Source organism: Apodemus sylvaticus, chromosome X, assembly GCF_947179515.1.
Source record: "Apodemus sylvaticus chromosome X, mApoSyl1.1, whole genome shotgun sequence".
In the NCBI taxonomy this organism is placed as follows: Eukaryota; Metazoa; Chordata; class Mammalia; order Rodentia; family Muridae; genus Apodemus; species Apodemus sylvaticus.
Window position 1 is genome coordinate 28,923,953 of NC_067495.1, and position 20,870 is coordinate 28,944,822.

The 20,870-nt window shown below is 42.7% G+C and overlaps 2 protein-coding genes across 2 annotated transcripts in view; one reads left to right on the plus strand and one right to left on the minus strand.

Moving 5' to 3' along the window:
• Ctps2 (CTP synthase 2) overlaps positions 1-20,870 on the minus strand; it is a 108,652-nt gene that overhangs the window by 49,163 nt on the left and 38,619 nt on the right. The gene's annotated exons all lie outside the window — the stretch shown is intronic.
• On the plus strand, positions 10,624-11,875 carry S100g (S100 calcium binding protein G). Its single transcript, XM_052171785.1, has 3 exons — positions 10,624-10,661; positions 10,971-11,111; positions 11,681-11,875. The coding sequence occupies exons 2-3, from the start codon at positions 10,980-10,982 to the stop codon at positions 11,783-11,785; spliced, it is 237 nt and encodes a 78-aa protein (XP_052027745.1). The 5' UTR covers positions 10,624-10,661; positions 10,971-10,979; the 3' UTR covers positions 11,786-11,875.

A 20,870-nucleotide genomic window follows, 5' to 3' on the forward strand; every position in this document is an offset into this window, starting at 1 on the left:
GTCTCAAAAGAAACAACAAAACAACAACAAAAAAAAAAACAGGAAACAAAACAAAACAAAGAAAGGAGACCTTGGGAGAATTCAACTGGTTAAAGTGCCTTCCATGCAAGCATGAGGGCTGGAATTAAGCTACTTTCTAGTACTCAATAAAAGTCGGATGTTGCAGCACACCTACACACATGTGCAACCCCACAGGTCTCACAGCCAGTCATTTATGTGAATCGATTAGCTCCAAGTTCACTGAGTAACCCCGCCACTGAGAAAGACACCAGACATCACCAATCTATGACATGCTGCATGCACCTGTGCACACACCCACAGAAACACAGACATACACCAAACTGTCTGTCCGTCTGTCTACCTAGATCTCTCTCTCTCTCTCCTCTATTCTTGTACTTCCTGTGAGTCAAAAACCTAGCAATGCTGCTGCTGTCTCCTTCTTCTTCATATGTAATCTGTCAAGTCCCACTAACTAACCCCTCCAGACCACCTTGTCCTAAATGAAACTCTTGTAAACTCGGGAGATCTCTACTCAGCTGTCCATGTCACAGAGCCACGGCCTCTGTCTGTGGCCCTGCAGACAACCTTTCCTCCTCACTGGCCTTCTCTCAGCTGTCTGCTGCATGCTTCTCCTTACCAGTGTCTGGCCAAGCAGTGGAAATTAACTGAAGGAAAAAGCTGAATGAGTGAGTGAGTGAATGAATGAATGAATGAATGAATCCCAAGAAAATAATTTCAGCTCTGCCTTCTGAGTCACACCTCGAAAACTCAGGAAGAAGATGCTTATGAATAGCATCTGCTCTCAATAACCTGGTGATTCCTTCTCCTCAGTTCTGTTTACAATGATTCAGTGTTTTATTTCATGAGGTTTGGGAGGATTGGCTTGACTTTTGAGGGTTTAGGTTTTTGGGTTTTTGGGGCTTGGGGGGGGGGGGTTGTGACAGGGTCTCACTATATAGTTCTGGCTGTCCTAGAACTCATTTACATAGAATGGGCTGGATTGAGCTCACCGTGATAGGGCCTACCTGTGCCTCCTGCATGCTGGTATTAAAGGCCTGTTCAACCACACCCAGCCATGTTGGGTGTTTAAGTTGTTAGACCAGAGTGCAGTTGGGTAAGTCAACTTATTCTAATAGATTACTCAGGTTTCTCATAAAAGATCCTTATCCTCCCTCCCCCAAACACACACACACAGTGTCACATACAACTCTAAAGGAATCTTTGACACCTGCAAATTCTTAAAGGAAGAATTTCTAAGACAATATCTGATCTCATCAGTGCCTCCAGAAAACGTTTGGAGCCATCTGAACCCCGGGACCCAGAGTCACTGAGGGGAAGAACTGGGGGAAGCTGGATTAGACCTTTAATAGAAGGAGTGCTTGATTCTGAATTGCTCTTAACTAAGGCATGGCCCCCTCTCTTCCTGGCCTGGTTAATGAGGGTAGATTGTTACTCAAAGGAAGTGAGAAGAGGCAGCCTCCAGTTTAGGAAGCCAAACTTCTTCTAAATTGCCCAGCCCATTGGGTATTTTCTAGGAAAAGGCAGGTAAGTTCACAAGAGCTGCCACAGACTCCAAAAAAGGTCTATGTATACTCAGACCCTTAATTTCCATTTAAGTTCCATTTGAGTTCCAACCACAGTGATAAACCCCTCTGCTTTCTTGTCAGAGGTCCACTATGATTCTTCAGGCAATTCACCCTAATTTATTATATAGGGTCCAACTACCTATAGTCTTTGAAGGTCAATTGCTTCAATTATCAGTGACTATGGTAATCAAGGAATATATTGTTCTGAACTATTGAGAATAGAGTAAAATTGGGATGGATCCCCAGGTGGGACAGTCTCTGGATGGCCTTTCCTTCAGTCTCCGCTCCATACTTTGTCTCTGTTACTCCTCCAATGGGTATTTTGTTCCCCGTTCTAAGAAGAACCAAAGTAATCACACGTTGGTCTTCCTTCTTCTTGAGCTTCGTTTGGTCTGTGAATTGTATCTTGGGTATTCCAAGCTTCTGGGCTAACATCCTCTTATCAGTGAGTGCATACCATGTCTGTTCTTTTTTATTGAGTTACCGCACTCAGGATGATATTTTCTAGTTCCATCCATTTGCCTAAGAATTTCATTAATTCATTGTTTTTAATAGCTGAGTAGTATTCCATTGTGTAAATGTACCACAGTTTCTGTATCCATTCCTCTATTGAGGGATATCTGGGTTCTTTCCAGCTTCTGGCTATTATAAATAAGGCCACTATGAACACCCTATGAACATAGTGGAGCATGCGTCCTTGTTATATGTTGGAGCATCTTCTGGGTATATGACCAGGAGTGATATACCTGGGTCCTCACCAAACCCAGACACTATTGTGGATGCCAACAAGTGCTTGCTGAGAGGAGCCTGATATAGCTGTCTCCTAAGAGGCTCTGCCAGTGCCTGATATAGATATGGATGCTCTCATCCAACCATTTAACTGAGCACAGGGTCCCCAGTGGAGGAGATAGAAAAAAACACAAGGAGCTGAAGGGGTTTGCAGCCCCATAGGAGGAACAACAATATGAACCAACCAGTACCCTCAGAGCTCCCAGGGACTAAACCACCAACCAAAGAGTGCACATGGAGGGACCCATGGCTCCAGCTACATATGTAGCAGAGGATGGCCTTGTTGGACATCAGAGGGAAGAGAGGCCCTTGGTCCTGGGAAGGCTTGATGCCCCAGTATAGGGGAATGCCAGGACAGGGAGGCAGGAGTGGGTGGGTAGGTGAGCAGGTGGAGGGGGGATGGCATAGGGAGTTTTTGGAGGGGAAATGAGGAAAGGGGATAACATTTGAAATGTAAATAAAGACAATATCTAATAAAAAAGAGAATAAATTAAAATTAACCAATTAAGAACAAGATGGGACAGTGCTAGAAAGATAGTTCAGCAATTAAGAGCAGGGTTGCTCTTGCAGAGGACCCAAGCTCTGTTCCCAGCACCCACGTGGTAGCTCACAGACATCCTTGCTTCCAGTGCAAGGATATCCGATGACTTCTTCTGACTTCTGCAGGTATCAGACATGCATGTGGTACACATATATACATGAAGGCAAAACAATCAGACACATGAAATATAAGTAAATAATTTTTTAGAAAAGGGTCAAGTGCAGTGGCACATGTTCTTTTTTAAAAATGAAAGAGAATTTTAAACGGGGGGAAGGAAACCTAAATAATAAGGCTATCTCTAAATTAAAAAAAAAGAGGAAAGTTTAAAGACAGACAGACAGACAGACAGACAGATAGAACTTAACTACCTTGCCTTTATGTTCAGCATATGAACTTTGTTAAGTACCTCCAGACCCAAAAAATCATCTCCAAAACTGAAGTGTAAGAGAGAGGATGGAGAGGAGGCAGAGACACTGGCCACCTGAGACTATTAAGTATTCCTCCCACACTAAAGGAAATGTGCAAGATCAATGTGATAGCAATGATACAGAAACCTGAAGCTAGAGACCAGGAAAAGGAGGGAGTAGAGTTGAGGGTGTCAAAGAAAGGGCTGAAGACTGCTGACTTTTTCATTACGTGCAGCAGAGCACTCATACATAAAACCAATTATACATAAAACCAATTAATTAACTAGTTAATTAAAAATAAAAACAAACAAAAATGTGTGAGCTAGAAGAGAATGGGAGGAGAAACATGGGGAGGGTCTAGTGGTGGTTAGGGGGATTTGGGTTGGATATGATCAACATGCATTGTACATATACATGTATGTTTGAAACTGTCAACGATTTCTTTTCCTTCTTTTTTGCTTTTTGTTTGTTCATTTTGGTTTGGTGGTAGTTTGGGGGTTGTTTTGTTTTTGTTTTTTGAGACAGGGTTTCTCTGTGTAGCCCTGGCTGTCCTGGAACTCACTCTGTAGACCAGGCTGGCCTCAAACTCAGAAATCCACCTGCCTCTGCCTCCCAAGTGCTGGGATTAAAGGCGTATGCTACCACTGCCAGTCCACAGAATAAACTTTAAAAAACACTCTAAAGAAGAAGTGCTAGCTAACAGAGGAGTCAGTGAAGAAGACAGATGTTGAAGATGAAAGAGCAAGGGAACCAAGTGCCAGGTCTAAATGACACCCAGAGCAGCAGGGAAAGGAGAAAAGTACAAAGCTGAGAAGAGATGCACAAAGATCCCTAGGGAGGAAGGGCTCAGGCGAGGCCTCTCTGGGCCTGGTTCAGAAGGCCTCATCCAGAGACACACAGAATGAGGTCAGCTGGAAGCAAGCATGCAAGAGCCACTCCAGAAGCAGAAGGCTGGGGAAGTGTGGCCAGAGAAGACACACGTTGTCATGTCAGACAACATAACAAGCTCTAAAGATGGCAGTGAGGGGCCTAAGATGCAGCTCAGTTGATAAAGCACTTGCCTAGTGTACAGGATTCGCTGGGTTTGAGCGTCAGCACCATATAAAACAGGGCATGGCTGTACTTACACAGCAAGTTCAGGACTCACCAGAGCTACATGAGACTCCATCTCAAAAAAAAGAGAAAATGGCGAGGGTGAGAGGGGTGTGAGGAGGGAGCTGGCTAGTGATGGCCTCTCCAGTTATACAAGCAACCTAATTAGGTAACAAATGGAACCAAAAAGCCCAAGAGAGGAGAGGAACATGGTTTGAAAGCATGCTAATTTTATCACTGTCAAGTGGTTAGTAAACCTTAAGTGCCTTTATATTTATCCCCAATATTTTCAAAATACTAGTTTTTGCATCTAAAAGGAAAAGGCTTCTTCCTTTGCAAAAACCATTGCTCTAGAGCAGGACTGGCTGTGATCTGATCCCTATATTCTGTCCTTTCTTGGAACAAAGTCATACTGGCTACAAAAAATATTTTAAAAAAGATCAATAAATTATAAAGCTTTTGGAAATGTAAAAGCACTGCACAAGGATAAATGTGGCACTAATTAACCTTGACTACGATATTCTGCAACTCTGATAAAAGTGCAATAAGTTCAAGTCCTTCAGTGTTCCAGGGTACCTGAAACCAAGGGGAAGGAAGTCTGAGTCTCTTATCAATGATGAAATTCTTTATTGGCAGTGCTCATGGGGCCTACCTAACTGCATCCTGGGAACTAGTTTGTCTGAATATTTCACTTGGAGAAAACAGGATCACCTACCCCACTCCCAGAAGACCCTTCCCACCCACCCCCATCTTCCTCTTCTTCATTTAAAAACTTCCATTTATTTATAGTGTGTGTGTGTGGGGGGGGGGTGCTTGTGTGCCACGCACGGCATGTGTGTAGGGGTCGGAGAACAACTTTCGGTAGCTGGTTCTCTCCTTCCACCATGGAACTGCCGGGGACAGAACTCAGGTGATCAGGCGAGATGGCAAGCACCTTGATCTTGCTGAGTAATTTCGGCGGCCCTTCTTTGTTGTTGTTGTTGTTGTTTTCCTTTTTCCAGGACTAGTACTTAAACCTAGAGTGTCACACACAGCAGGCAAACACGACCTCTGAGCTACATCCCCAGCCCTATTTCTAGTGATTTTCCCAGACTTTCTTGTGTGTTCCTCTTATGTGTTCTGTACAAAGATTTCCCCAATCTCTTCTTGTCCTACTGTCCACTGGAATTTTTGGAGGGAGGGGGTCTCCTTTTTTTAAGCTGTACTAGGATTTGGATTCTTTATCAGTCATGTTGACCTCATGCATGTAAAGTTGACCCAGCTTCACATCATGACTTGCTACTTGCTCCAGCAGTCTCTATCACTGCAAATCCAAGTGGAACCCTCCCAAGTGGCCCTCAGGTCTCAAATCATGCATGACCCCTAGCTAGCTGAACTCTGCTGATGGATTCAATCCTGTACTTTCTACCTAAGCTACTCCAAGCCAGGCTCCTCCAGTCCTCAATTCCCACCATACTGCCATACACAGACCACTCCTTCATCCCATTTCTAAAGAGGCCTTCTCCCCACCTCACTACAACTCCCCACGATTTGGGGGCATCCTCCAATCGCCCTATAATCAATACATTCTCCGCACCAAATAAATCACCTATGTACTGTTAATTCATTTCCCATACCTCTCTAAAGATGTCCACATTCTAGTTCTTGGAACCTAAGAGCCTGTGAGCTTTTGCAACCTAAGAATTTACAAATGTGATTTTGTTAAAGTTCCCGAGGATGAGGGAGTAGGGCTTTCTTGCTATGTCACAACATAAGCCAGAGAGAAGAGAGGCAGGCTGAACCCCTCATTTCTAAGGAATTCACCCTGCCATCTAAGGAATAGATGTTTATTCTGGGTTCTGAGTGTGAACCCACATAGTCATGTGGGACCCTGACATAGGAAGGAAGGACAGAATCTGAGGTGAAAAAGCAGACATTATAGACAAAGTGGAAGATGTTAAGCGCCTGGCTTTCAGGATGGAAGGTGTATCCATGAACAAGCAGCCTCTAGAAAGTGGAAAAATAAGCAGTCTCTCCTGTAAGTTCAGAAGGAACACAGCCTGTCAACCCACTTTTAAACTTCTGACCTACAAGCCCAAAAGGGAATAAGTCTGTGATGTTTCCAGGTACTACCTAAGAACTTATTAAAGCAGCAACAGGAATCCGGTACTGTTCTGTTTGTACATCTATAGACCAAAGGGAACACTATCTATTTCATAGTGTTGTTACAATGATTTTAAGACACTGTAGAAGTTGAGTGCCCATAGTTTAAAAAGAAAGCAAAATAAATGCCCTCAGTAAGCACTGGCTCCTATGCGGAGGTCTCTGGGAACTCAGAACCCAAGACTAGCACAAGCAGTAGATGCACCCCCAGGCAAAGTATAAAAAAAGGTAGAAGTAGAAAGGAAAGCTGGAAGTAGAAAAGAAAAGGAACTCTGATAGGCCAGAAAGGGTAGGCACCAAGTAAATGCCAAGTAAGGAAGACAAGTACACGCTGTCAATTTTAGGGAGTAAAATTATCCTTTTAAATAACTTCCTTAGAAAGGATGAGTTCAGGGTCTTCTAAATCTCAACTACAGCGTTTCACACCTACTTTGTTTTGTGGGGTCTTGGTCATGAGTTACACTAATACAATTAGAAATACCAAAAAAAAAAAAAAAAAATTAAAGACAAGGTCTCATGTAGTCCAGGTTGGCCTCAAACTTCTTATATGTAGCAGAGGAAGACCTTAAACTTCTGACCCCCTTCCTCCACCTCCCAAGTGCCAGGACTGCAGGTGTGTACCACCATGTCTAGTTTATGGGGTGCTGGGGACAAGACTCAGGGCTTCATGCATGTTAAGCAAGCGCTCTGCCAACTAAACTACACAGCAAGCAAAGAGGAACTTTTTTCTTCATGCATTCCATGCTATTGATTTTGAGCAGAAAACATGGCCACAGAAGCCACAGATGCCTTGAGCACTTGGTCTTCCTGAGGGAGTAAAATAATGAAGTCTGTCCAAAGATCAAGCCTCTCCGTTTTTCCATTACCAATCTTGTACCTGTCATTCTTTCCCATTCTGTCATTTTGAACACACCCTGCATTTATGGCATGTTTCCATACCCTGTTAGTTAATGTTTCATGGGACTATTAGTGGATTTCGCGTTTCTAACTGCCGGGTTACCCTCATGCTTTTGAGTGCAAAGATAAAGAGAACAATAAGCCGTGAGAGATAACCACTAGAGAGACAAACATGCAAAAGAATGAGGAGAATCACAGGGTGTTTTTCAAGTTCTGTTGGCATTTGCTACAAGCCTGACTTCTGACGGGCAGCACTGGGCCACTTTAAGCAGAGAGCTTCCCTTGAAATGAGCGACGACGTGGGGCCTAGATGACAGCTGGCCTGTACTGTTGTAACACTGATCCTTAGAATATTTATATTATACAATTTTGTACTTCTACACATCATATATAGTGCATGATATGATTTGAGAATATAATATAAGATATATCATATAATCTACTCATATTTGGATTAGATACAGTTTAAAATCATTTTTCAATATAGGCACAAAAATATGATACCAACTCTCCTCAGTTTTAGCTCCAAAATGATCATTTAAGAAAAGAGATAGTTTAATGTGATATTTCAACAACTGAAGAGATTGAAATATAGGCTATGGTAATAGACTGAGGTTATATAGAAAAAGAAAATTTTGTCCTTAGGAATCAAAGGCGATATTTGCAGGGAAATCAGTGAAATTCCACAACTTATTCTCAAATGGTTGATGAGAAGGAAAAGTATTGGCCCAGATAAAGGGAAAGCCAACGTGGAAATGTTACCAGGCAAAGGCTCTAATCAAAAGGTGCTCTTCTGTGTTATTCTTACCACTTCGCTTTAAATGTGAAACAAAACAAAAAACCTTAAAGATGTTGGAGTGAGGCCATCTATCAGGATGACTAAGATACAAGGATCAGGAAGGAGTCCAAAGGTAGCCTGAAAAACATTGTGACTTGGGCTCAACAAAGAGATTCCGTCTTAAAAACCAACAGCAACCCAAAAAAGATGTTGGAGGAAAAACTATGATTAGTCACAAAAACTCACTTCCTCCCAAGAGACTAGAACTTACATGTAAAACAAACAAAGAAACAAGCCAACCAAAACACTGGAAAATTTCTAAAACCCTTTTTTAAAACATTGCCCAAATCAGAGTCTTATTGTGTAAAATCATCAACTAAAACCAATGCCTGTTAGACATGGTAGCACACACCTGTAATCCCTGCACTGCTGAGGCAGAGGCAGAGAGATCAGGAATTCAAGGTCATTCTTGGCCAGACTAGGCCATATGAGAGACCCGGCCTATAAAAATAAACAAATAAATATAGAGTTTGGAGATATAATCCAGTTCGTAAGAGCACTTCCTTGCATATGCACAAAGATCTGAGTTTGGATCCCAACACCATGTCAGGCCTGGCTGTGTGGGTGCCTGTAAGGCCAGCACTATGATGGAGGGGAACAGATAGGGGGTTTACTGGGCTTGCTGGCCACCAACCAAGCTCAGGTACCATGTGAGACCCTATCTCAAGGGAATAAGATAGAAGACTGATAGTGCAGGACACCTGACATCCTACAGATCTGTACACACATGTATACACATGTATATACCATACACACAAAACAGACAGCCCTACCTGCCTACTGACTGACCTACAGTGCCAGTAATTCCAACGAGTAGGTTAATACCTAAGTCTGTACTAAAGTCAGATAAATTACAATAAAACAGCCAAAACCTATGGAATAATAAATGCTTAGGATTGACCAGAATCATGGAAGCAACACCACAGCATTTCATATTTGTTCTCCAATGTAAATCAGGTCCTAAAATTTTAGAAGTGAAAAACACCTGAGCAAAGTACAGCCCACTATTCCAACCCTGAATTTGTAGGTAACATACTGTAGGTCAGAGAAAATTCTAAGTGTCCAAGTGTTGAAAAGCCATTGACGGACTTCTGAAGTCAATCTGGAACCCCTACCTGCGAATTATAATCAGCATTAGAGTAATGTGCTCTAGAAACGTCCTACTTATTTCATGGACAGAACTCTTTCCAGGAAAAAAAAATCCATTTAATCTCTAATTTCAAATCCTGGCTATTCCACAAAGTTCTGAAATAGTTCTAATTGTTTAAGTACAAGTCCAGGCTTTTCATGAATTTTAGGATGATTTAACAAAACACATTTCGTTGTGAACTGGAGAAATACAGCTGCGCATGGTGGCACAAACTGCTCATTCCATCACAGGAGGCAGAAGGAGGCAGATCTCCATGACTTCAAGGCTAGCTTAGTCTATATACAGGAGTAAAAGGAAGGGAAGGAGGAAGAGTGGGAGGGAAGGAGAGAGGAGGGAGGAGGAGGGAGAAGGAGGAAAGGATGTAAATATAATGAGATAGAAAAAGGAGAGCCGAGAAGAGTAATCAAAGAAGAGAGAAAATGCTGTGGTACTCAGAAATCACTTTGCAAAATAAAATCAGAAATGTTTACCTATCTACCCGTTTCTTAAAGCTGCTTCTGAAGCAACCGTTCGCCCTCATTCACTCAATATAGTCAATGCTAAAAAGCCTAGCATGTGCAAAGCGTCAGTATCACTTCCAGGGCCATTCTCTATTTTTTAATATATAACGTATTTTTATTTTATGTACATTGGTGTTTTGCCTGCATGTGTGTCGGCGTGAGGGTGTTGGAAGCCCTGGAACTGGAGTTATAGTCGGGTGTGAGCCACCATGTGGGTGCTGAGTCCTCTAGACTCAGTCCTCTTAACTACTGAGCCATCTCTCCAGCATACACACACACACACACACACACATTTTATTCTTTTTAAAAGCCATATAGTACTGTCCCTCTGTGACAGATTATTTTTCTGAGTAGGAACTTTTTTTTTCAAGCCTAAATCTGTGATTCCATTCCATTTAGCAATGTGTGCTGTGCGCAAGAGCAAAATTCTATACTGGAAGGAAAATATTTTAAAGAAGAAAATCCAGGTTTTACCCTTGGGACTCTGAACCATTAAGCAATTGTTGAAGTAGCTCTCTATTGAAGCTTGACCTTAATTGAGAGTCTTAAGCTTGGTTTCAGAAACCATTAATCATTACCCTTAAATAGTAAACAAGGGGGAATTTCACAATCAGGGTGGTGTGTCTGTAAAGACTATAAAAGAGCTCCTCCTCGGCTCTTCATCCACTATCACCTGTTCCTGTCTGACTCCTGCAGCGCTTGCACTGACTGGTGAGCAGGTCAGTATGATCTTAGCATGCCTCTCTCGCTTGTGGGGGGCTGCGGGTGGAATCTCGGGCTTCCAACAGGCTAAGCAAGCATTCTACTCACGGCTATGTTCCCCAACCCCTAACCTGACTGCTTTTCAAATATCCTGGAAACCACTAATGCTGTTCCCACCTGTCTCCTCTCCTCTCCCTTTTCCTTATTTTCCCCCTTGTCTTTCCCAAGGGAGCGGTAGGGATCGGGAAAACCCGGTTGGCAACACTTGGTATAAAAGCTCCACTTCAACTTTTTTTGGTAAATCTTATTTTCTTCCCAAATTACAGGAAAGCAAAATGAGCGCTAAGTCTCCTGAAGAAATGAAGAGCATTTTTCAAAAATATGCTGCCAAAGAAGGCGATCCCAACCAGCTATCCAAGGAGGAGCTGAAACTGCTGATTCAGTCAGAGTTCCCCAGTCTCCTGAAGGTGAGTGCATACCTGGGCAGCCTCTCTCTGGCTGGGAGAGAAGCCATAGATGAGGGCTAGAGGGCTACCTCTGAAACCCTGCGGGGGAACAAGGCCACAGAGAACTCAGGGCCTAGCAAAGACTAAACAGGCACTCTCTCTGAGCTACAGCCACAGTCCACAGAACTTTTGTGTTGTGTGTGAGTGTGCGGGTGCAGTTTGAAGAGCGTTTTAAAAGAAAAAGACATTTAGATCTCATAAATACATCAACATGCAGATTATAACTATTAAATAATAATAAATGTGCAGGTGGCTCTCTGCTGAGCTCAAGACTAGTCTGATTATCCAGAGATTCATAATGAAACTCTGTCTCAAAGATAAATAAAATAAAAAAAGACAGAATCCCAAAAGCATGGTCCCAGCTGAAGCTGGTTTCACCACACCTACCATCAGATTGTCAGTGGCACATGACTAAAGCCGAGGCTACGTTCTTGAAGGAAAATCCAGTGTCTCTAACTTGAGAGATGTGCTGCAGAATCCTACCTAAATTTCCTTCCTTCACATATCCCATTCTTTTTGTCTAAAAATAGGCTTCAAGTACTCTGGACAATCTCTTTAAAGAGCTGGATAAGAACGGTGATGGAGAAGTTAGTTACGAAGAATTTGAAGCTTTCTTCAAAAAGCTATCACAATGAAGAAACCAGGAAGAAGGAGCTCTGACACCACCTACTGATTGAACCCTACCCAATCCTGAAAATGGAGCTGTGAGACCAAGAAACTGTTAATAAAGCAAATTCTCAGACATATCTCTCCTGTCAAGTACTAAGTCTTGATTACTTAGATTTCAGAGGAGCCTTAGCCTGATGCGCCTACTTGATTTTTTCTGAAATTTTTCTGGTTTTACATTTGTTTGTTTGTTTGTTTGTTTGTTTGTTTTGTGTGGTGTGTGTTTCTTGCACACACATGTACATATTAGCAAGTACATGCACCAGCAGCTCACAGTACATATATGGAGGTCAAAAGACAACATGGAGAGAAGGTTCTCTGGTTGTCAGACTTGGTGCAAAGCACCCTTTCCTTCCTGAGCTATCTTTCTGGCTGCTTCACCTACTTTCAAGATTAAAAAGGCAAGTCATCAGAACCTAATTAAACTCAGTCGGTCATACACACCAAAATATGGCATGAGAGTAGAAGAGGACTTATTGGAAAGAGGATAAATTTCATTGGGAGATGGAAAAGGGAATGATATAAGGTAATGGGGGTGAAAAGTACTAAAAATCATCATATACGTGTATAAAGCCATCAAAGAATATTTTTTATTTTAAAAGTAAAACATTTTAAATTGTTTATTGCAAGGTATAGGGGCTCATGATTGTATTCTCAGCATTGATAGGTAGAGGCAAGATGACTGAGTTCAAGGTCAGATCCAGTTCCGTATAGTTTAAGGCTACCCTGGGCTACATGAGGCTGTGTCTCACCACAAAAAAAAAAAAAAGTTTGTTGCTAGGTTAGTTTTTTTTATTCATTTTTATTTTGTGTATCTGCCTGCCTGTGATATACATGCACCTTTGTACCATGCCTGTGGAGGCCACAATGGGCATCAGATCCCCTGAAACTGGAATTACACAGAAACAAACGGCTATGAGGGAGGGTGGAACTGAATCTGGGACCTTTGTAAGAGCAGCAAGGAGCTCTGAGCCATTCTCCGGCCTCTTACAAAAAGACTTTTTAAAATGGGATACATGTGAGTGGCATGAGTTAGATTATATATATAATTTATACACACACACACACATATATATACATACACACATACATACACATGGACATGACAGTAGAAAGGAAACTTGTCAGGAGCAGTAAGATTCTGGGGAGAGCGAGAAGGTGGGGATGTATGGGGGATGTGAAGATAAACTTAGTGGAGGAAGAAGTGAACTAAAGAGTGAGGAGCCACGGGCTTCTGCAATGCCTTGAAGAGATCACAGTGTATGATGTGACACTGCTCCAAGCATATTGCATTCCAGGGACACAGCACAAAGGACCCAAGGCCAGGGCAGTGGCTCTGTCTTCACAGAAACCTCCACAGGGGACTGAACGCTCCCCTACAGGCTCATGGATAGGTGAGTCAGTTTCTATCAAACAATACAGGTTTGCAATTTGCCTTGAGTACATAAAAATACACTAATTGGCTAAAAAGTGATATATAAGCTCATGTGATAAACAATAACGTTAGATCTGCACTCTGATGCTGGTCTCTGGAGGCAGAATCCTGGGCATCATGGACTCCCCTACTAACCCCCCACTTCCTGGTCCCCGGTCCCACAGGTATGATCAAGACACAATGCCATATACATAGACAAAATGTGTATGAGTTGTCAAATAATAGGGGTTTTTTACCTTTTAGAAAACTAAACATGGGGCTAAAGATATCTCAGTAATTAAGAGTACTGGCTGCTCTTGCAGAGGACCCAGATTTGGTTCCCAGCATCCATATGGTGGCTCACAACCATCTGTAACTCCGGTTCCAGGGGATCCAACACTCTCTTGTGATGTCTGTAGGTACCAGGCACACATGGTAGCACATAAATATACATGCAGACAAAACATTCACACCTATTAAAAATAGGTCAAAATGAAACTTGGCTCTACACATAAATATGTATAGGGAAAAAAGTAGGGCTAGGGAAGTCATGTAACAGACTACTAGAGATTTTTAGCTTAGCATGCATATGACCCTGGCTTATCCCTAGTACCACCAAAATTTTAAAAAAGGGAGAAATGCCGTATGTGATACCACATGCCTTTAATCCCAGTACTGGTGGCAAAAGTGAATCTCTCTGTAAATTTAATGTCAGCCTTGTCTACATAACAAGTTCCAGGTTATCTAGGGGTACAAGGCAGGACTCTGTCTCAAAAAAAAAAAAAAAAAAATCCCGGAGAGGCGAGAGAGATGGCTCAGTAGTTAAGAGTGCATATTGCTTTTGCAGAGGACACAAGTTCCAGATATCTACACCAGGTGGCTCATAACTACCTGTAACTCCAGTTCTGGGGGACCCAATGTACTCCTTTAGCAGCCCCAGGCACCTGCACACATTTGGACATACCCCACACACACATACCACACACACACATGCATACATATAATTCAAAAGAAAAACAGAGGCTAGAGAGATTGTTCAGCTGTTAAGAGCACTGGCTGTTCTTCCAGACAACTGGGTTTGGATTCCCAGCATCCACATAGAGGCTCCTAACAGCCTGCAACTCCAGTCCCGGGTGATCTGCTGGACTCTTTGGGTACCAGGCAGGCACACAAGTAGTAAACAGACAGATATGCATGCAGGCAAAACATCCATAGACATAAAACAAAATAAACACAAAATGTAGGGGAAAAAAAGTCCAGGATACTTCTACAATGTTGCCAAAGAATATAAAAATGCAAGCTGGCGAGATGACTCAGTGGTTAAGAGCATTGACTACTCTTCAAGAGGTCCTGAGTTCAAATCTCAGCAACCACGTGGTAGCTCACAACCAACTGTAATAAAATCTGACATCCTCTTCTGGTGTGTCTGAAGACAGCTACAGTGTATTTACATATAATAAATCTTGAAAATAAAAGCATATAAAAATGCTATCAAGGACTTGGAAGGAATGCTGGGGAGGCAGAGGTAGATCTCTGGGACTCACTGACTGGCCAGCCTAGCCTACTTGGTGACACTTGTCTTCTGGCCTCCATAGGCATGCCTGTGAATGTACGTGCATGCATGCACACACACAAGTGTAACCTGGGTATGTCCATGAAGTTAGCTGCAGTCATATCCCTAGTAGCCTTGAGGTGACCAGTGAATCCCACACCTAGTTTATGCAGAGACTGTATAGGAGGACACAAGGTAGACAGGGGCAAGCTCATCCCTGGGGAGTTTAGTAGCAAGTGTCTTTACCATGGAAGCTCAAATCTGTATAAAGATCTGTTAACAGCACACAGCATGGGTGGCCGGCAAGGTGCCAGAAACACAATGAGGAGGGTTTAAGGACTTGGAGGGGATGGGGGAAATGTATTCAAATATGCTTAGCTAGGTGCTAAATATCCAATCTCAGCTGTTGGTGCACACCTTAAATCCCTGCAGCTAGAAGGTTCAGGCAGGAGGATCTAGAGGTCAACTGAATCTACATAGCAATTCTTTGTCTCAAACAGAACAAAACAAAAACATGACGTGCTCACTAGAAATTAACATGCCGTCTGCTTCCTGAGAGAGCAACTCAACTAGATGCCTTCTGCTCATACTTCCATACCTTCTGCTCACTTTCATGCCTTCCTGACAGGATGGAATGTACCCCGTCAAAGTGTAAAGCAACATATAGACGGAATGTTGTGTCTTGTCGGGTATTAGCCACAACACAGAGAAAAGGTAACCAAGACAACTACACATTAGGGGAGGCCTGGACAAGATGGGGGTGGAGAGAGCCACTTCTCACTTGATACAAAGAGAGTAACGATGAGATTGCTCAGCAGATCAAGGCTGTTAAAGCTGATGCCCTGAGTTCGACCCCCAGGACCCACACAAGAGGACTAATTTCTACAAGATGCCCTATGGCCTTCACCTATGTCATGGGATACATGTGGGGGCATGCACACACAAAATTAATAAATGTTTAAAAACTATACTCCCCAAATACAAGAGAATGATTTTTTTAATTGCTGAGTCACTGATCTTCACAATAAGCCCCACTCCCGTCCCGCCTTCTAACAGTTGGAAAACAAACTGTCTTAACCTTGAGAGTATACTTGTGATTTCAGAGGAAAGAATGTGGTTACGGAAGTTTCCCCAATAATCAGACATCATTGAAATCTATGTTGTGTATTCAAGAAACTAAACAGCAAGAGGAAACACTTGCTTCCACGCCTGATAAGATGGCTTCAATCCCCAGGATCCATGTGGTAGAGGAAGGGAGCCAACTCCTGCCTCCCACACACATAAAATCAGTAAGATGACTGAGAGAGAAGTAGGTGGGTAGGGGCATTGACTGGTTGGGGGTTGATTGATAGAAAATGCAGCGGAAGAAGGAAAAAAACAGGAAAAAAAAAAAAAAAGCAAACAGTCCAAAAAAAAAAAAAAAGTGAGGCACCTATCATCTTAGGATTTGAAAGGTGGGAGCTGGAGCATCAGGAGTCCAAGGCCATCCTTGGCTACATAGCAAGTCAGAAACCAGCCTAGGGTATATGATACTCTGTCCTCAAAGCCAAACCAAAACAGTAATTAAGCAGCCAGGCAGGGGTGGCACATCTTTAATCCCAGCACTTGGGAGGCACAGACAAGGATCTCTGAGTTTGAGGCCAGCCTGGCCTACAGAATGAGTTCCAGAACAGCAAAAACTAAACAGAGAAAACCTATTTCAAAAAACAGAGAGAGAGAGAGACAGACAGACAGACAGACAGAGACAGAGAGAGACGGAGACGGAGACGGAGACGGAGACGGAGACGGAGACAGAGACAGAGACAGAGACAGAGCATCCTTTACTGCAGAGTACAGGTAGTAAATGCCTAGGCAGAGACATGAGGATCTGTTGCTGGTTTACAGACCAAGTTCCAAGACAGCAAGGACTACTACACAGAGAAACCCTGTCTTGAAAAGTCAATAAGCAAGCAAACAAATGTGTAAGCATAAAAGCTTAAGATTTAAGCATAAAAAAATTAAGCATAAAGAAAAGTGACTTCTAATCCTTCCACCAAGAAATAGAGCATGCCAATAGAATAATTTGGAAAAAGAAAACCCAATTGAGAAAATGTCTGTACCCCACCCACACCGTGGAACATTTTCTTATGTAGCCATTGATGTTGGGGGGCCCAGACTATTGTGAGTGGTGCTGTGCCTAGGCAGGTGATCCTGAGTTGGATAAGAAAGCGGGTTGAGCAAGCCATGGGGAACAAGCCAGTAAGCAGTAATTCACTTCTGCAGCCTCTGCTTCTGTTCCTGCCTCCAGGTTCCTACTTTGAATTCCTGCCCTAACTTCCCCGGATGATAAACTAGTTGAAATAACTCCTCCATCCTCCCACCCCCATCTCCATTGCTTTTGGCAATGATGTTTTATCACAACAGTGATAGAAAGTGTTTATGTAGCTGGGGATAGAACACTGAGCATTTCATGTGGTATGAAAGCACACCTGTACCACTGAGCCACACCCACAGCCCTGATGCTGGTTTTAATGGGAATCTGATTTCACCATCAAGTTTATTATTGGCTACTGATTTGTAAAATACATTCTTTTCTTTGCTTTGGAAGTACAGGTTCTCCATGGTTTGTTTCTAAGACTGTAAGCACCAGGTGTGGACACCGTAGACAGTCTACTAAGCATATTCTGTGAAATGAGGTTTCTCTCTTTTGTTCAACTAATATGCTGTGTTAATAGATTTCGTTCCTGGGATAAGCAATATCAGTCGTGATCCTGACAGTCTAACTCAGGAGCCTTGACTGTACTGTAACTCGTTATATAGATTGGGCTCATCTCAAACTTTGCATAAATCCTTTTACCCAGTACCAGGATTATAGGCATGCACCACCACACCAGCCAGATTATGCTCCAATGTTGTTGAGAACTCTAAAGGATTTGGATTGCTGAGTTCAAGGCTAGCCTGGTCTACAAAGCAAGTTCCAGGACAACCAGGGCTGCACAGAGAAACCCTGTCTAAAAAAAAAAAAAAGTTCTAGTATTTGTTTAAAATTTTAACAGCTTTGTCCCTGCCCTGTCCTGCCCTGTCTTACTTTTCCTCAGGCAGTGACATAATACCCCAAGAATTCAACATAAGGGTTTATTCTGGTTCACATTTCAAGAGTTTGGCCCATCATTGAAAGGAAATCCTAGAAGCTAGAGTTTGAGGCAGTAGTTCACATTTCATCCACACTCAGGAAGCAGAGAGCTATGCTAATCATTGTTCAGCTTGCTTTCCCCATTTTATTCAGTCTGAAACCACAGCCTGTGGAATGGTGCTATCCACAAGGTAGTTCTTCCATCTTTAACCTACTCTAGATAATCAATCCTTCACAGACACTACCAACAGCTAAATAATCCCTCACGGGTGTGCCTGGGTAATTGTCTTCTACCTGATTTCAGATCCTGCCAAGTTGACAAGAGGAATTATCAGAATTCCCAGGCAACAGCAGTCTATGGTTCCAAGTTTATTATTTATGTGCCTTTAAAAAAAACTTACCAGCCAGGTGGTGGTGGCACATGCTTGTAATCCCAGCACTCTGGGAGGGAGAGGCAGACGGATTTCTGAGTTCAAGGCCAGCCTGGTCTACAGAGTGAGTTCCAGGACAGCCAGGGCTATACAGAGAAACCCTGTCTCGAAAAAAAACCAAATCCAAAAAAACAAAAACAAACAAACAAAAAAAAAACTTACCTAGGCCAGGCTAGCTCCCACTTTAGCCCCTAGATGTCAATTAGCCCCTCACAGAGGAAACAAGTTATTTCAGCTCCAAATATCTAAAGTAAAAGATGACCAAGGAGGTACATGCCTATGATCTGAGCACTTGGGAAATAGAGAAAGGAGGAACAAGAATTCATCATTCTCGGATATGTAGCAAGTTTGAGCCAAACTGTTTAAGACCCTGTTTCAAAGAATACGAGAGAAGGATGGAACATGGTTCATCATAAAGTGTTCACCTGTCATGACCAAACTATGGTTCATTCCCCAACATCACCAAAAATAAAGTGAGAATGTGTTCATTTAAATATACCAAACATCTACTATGTCAAAGAATTATGAAAGACTTTAACTTCCAGACTGAGGTTCTAAATAAGTCTGTGATAAGCAAGGGAAGGATTACTATGAAAAGCAGCATTCTCATTGGGTCTTGAACCTAGTACCTTAGCGCCTTGAGAGGGCTATACACGGAAGGGGTGGCAGAGAACATTTGAAATGGAGAAAACCAGTGAGATGGATCAGTGGACAAAGGCACTTGCCACACAAGCCAAACAACCTGAGTTCAATCCCCCAAACCCATGTAAAGATGGAATGAAAGTCAACTCCATGAAGTTGTCTTCTGGGCTCAATATGCAAACAATGGCCCATGCACAAATAAGAAAAGGGGACGGAGAAAGAAAAGAACCCCGGGCAAACACTTCATGACCCATTTACAAGACTGTTCCAGGATCACAGGTGGTTTGCCTTTGCCATGGCTTCAGATCATAAAAATTCTTGTGCACCATGCTAAGTAGCCAATCTAAGGTCAGAAAGAAGAAAAAGTGGTGCCAAGAGTCACAGACTGGCTAGGGTTGTGACTCAGTGGCAGAGTGCTTGCCTCACAAACATTATGGTCTAGGTTCCTTTCCCAGTACTGCAAAAAAAAAAAAAAGGAAGGAAGGAAGGAAGGAAGGAAGGAAGGAAGGAAGGAAGGAAGGAAGGAAGGAAGGAAGGAAGGAAGGAAGGAAGGATTCACAAAGCAACAGGCAAAGATGAGGTAGGCATACTCTGCAAGGGTATAGCAGACATACAGCAGAGACTTACACAGGACTTTGATAAGGCAGATATTTTCTATGACTGCTAGATATACTCACATGGAAAAACTGTTTCAAGTTTAATCTTCAAAAAGGATAAAAATGAAATAGGGCAAAGTGACTCCTACCTGTAATCTCAGCACTCAAGAGGCAAGGCAAACAACTGTTACAGATTCAGAACTAGCACATAGCGACCTTATCTCAAACAAGGGGGCGGGGTGAGTATATCTGAAAGGTCTTCTTGACCTCTCTTCCTACACTGACCTGATCCTCACATCACCAGAGTTCATCTACATTCCCCCTCTAATCAATACTGCCAAGACCTTTTGAGCCATGAAATTCAGTCCCTCACTAAGTTGTAGGCTGGCTCCACCAAAGCAACATGTGCTTTCTCTCTGTCTCTGACTCTCTCTCTGTCTCTCTCTCTCTATCTCTCCTCCTCCTGTGTGTGTGTGTGTGTGTGCTTGCTCATATGCATATGTATGTCTGTGTCTGTGTATGGAGGCCAGAGGTCAACCTTGGATTGCTTCTTCAGGAGCCATCTACCTTGTTTTAAATTGACTTTTGTGTATATGTATTTGAGTGGAGCATGAGTATATATGGTGTATGTGAATGTGTATATGTGCATGCATCCATTCATTCATGTATATGCAGACACTAGAAGAGGACATCTTGCTCTGTCATTCACTTGATTCCTTTGAGATAGGTTCTCTCACTGAACTTGCAGCCACACTCAACTACAACCTCAGCACTTGAGAGGTGGAGGCAGGAGAATCAGGAATTCAGGGTCATCCTTGGCTGAATACTGAATTCAAGGCCAGCCAAAGATACACAAGACCCCCATCCCAAAACACAAACAACTATAGAATAATTGAAACTTGTGAAGAGAGTAGGTCTCAAATGCTTTTACCAAACTCACTAAACTACATGGCTAGTAAATGCTAGCGTGACTTTAGCCATCATTTCATAATGTATATATACACCAAAACTCACTTTGTACATGTTAAATACATACTTTTTTGTATGTTCTTTTAAAAAAGGACCATTTTGCCGGGTGGTCGTGGCGCACGCCTGTAATCCCAGCACTCTGGGAGGCAGAGGCAGGCGGATTTCTGAGTTCGAGGCCAGCCTGGTCTACAGAGTGAGTTCCAGGACAGCCAGGGCTATACAGAGAAACCCTGTCTCGAAAAAACCAAATCCAAAAAACAAAAAAAACCAAACAAACAAACAAAAAAAGGACCATTTTTCTTCCAGGCATGATGGCCCCTGCCTTTTCCTGTGCCCTA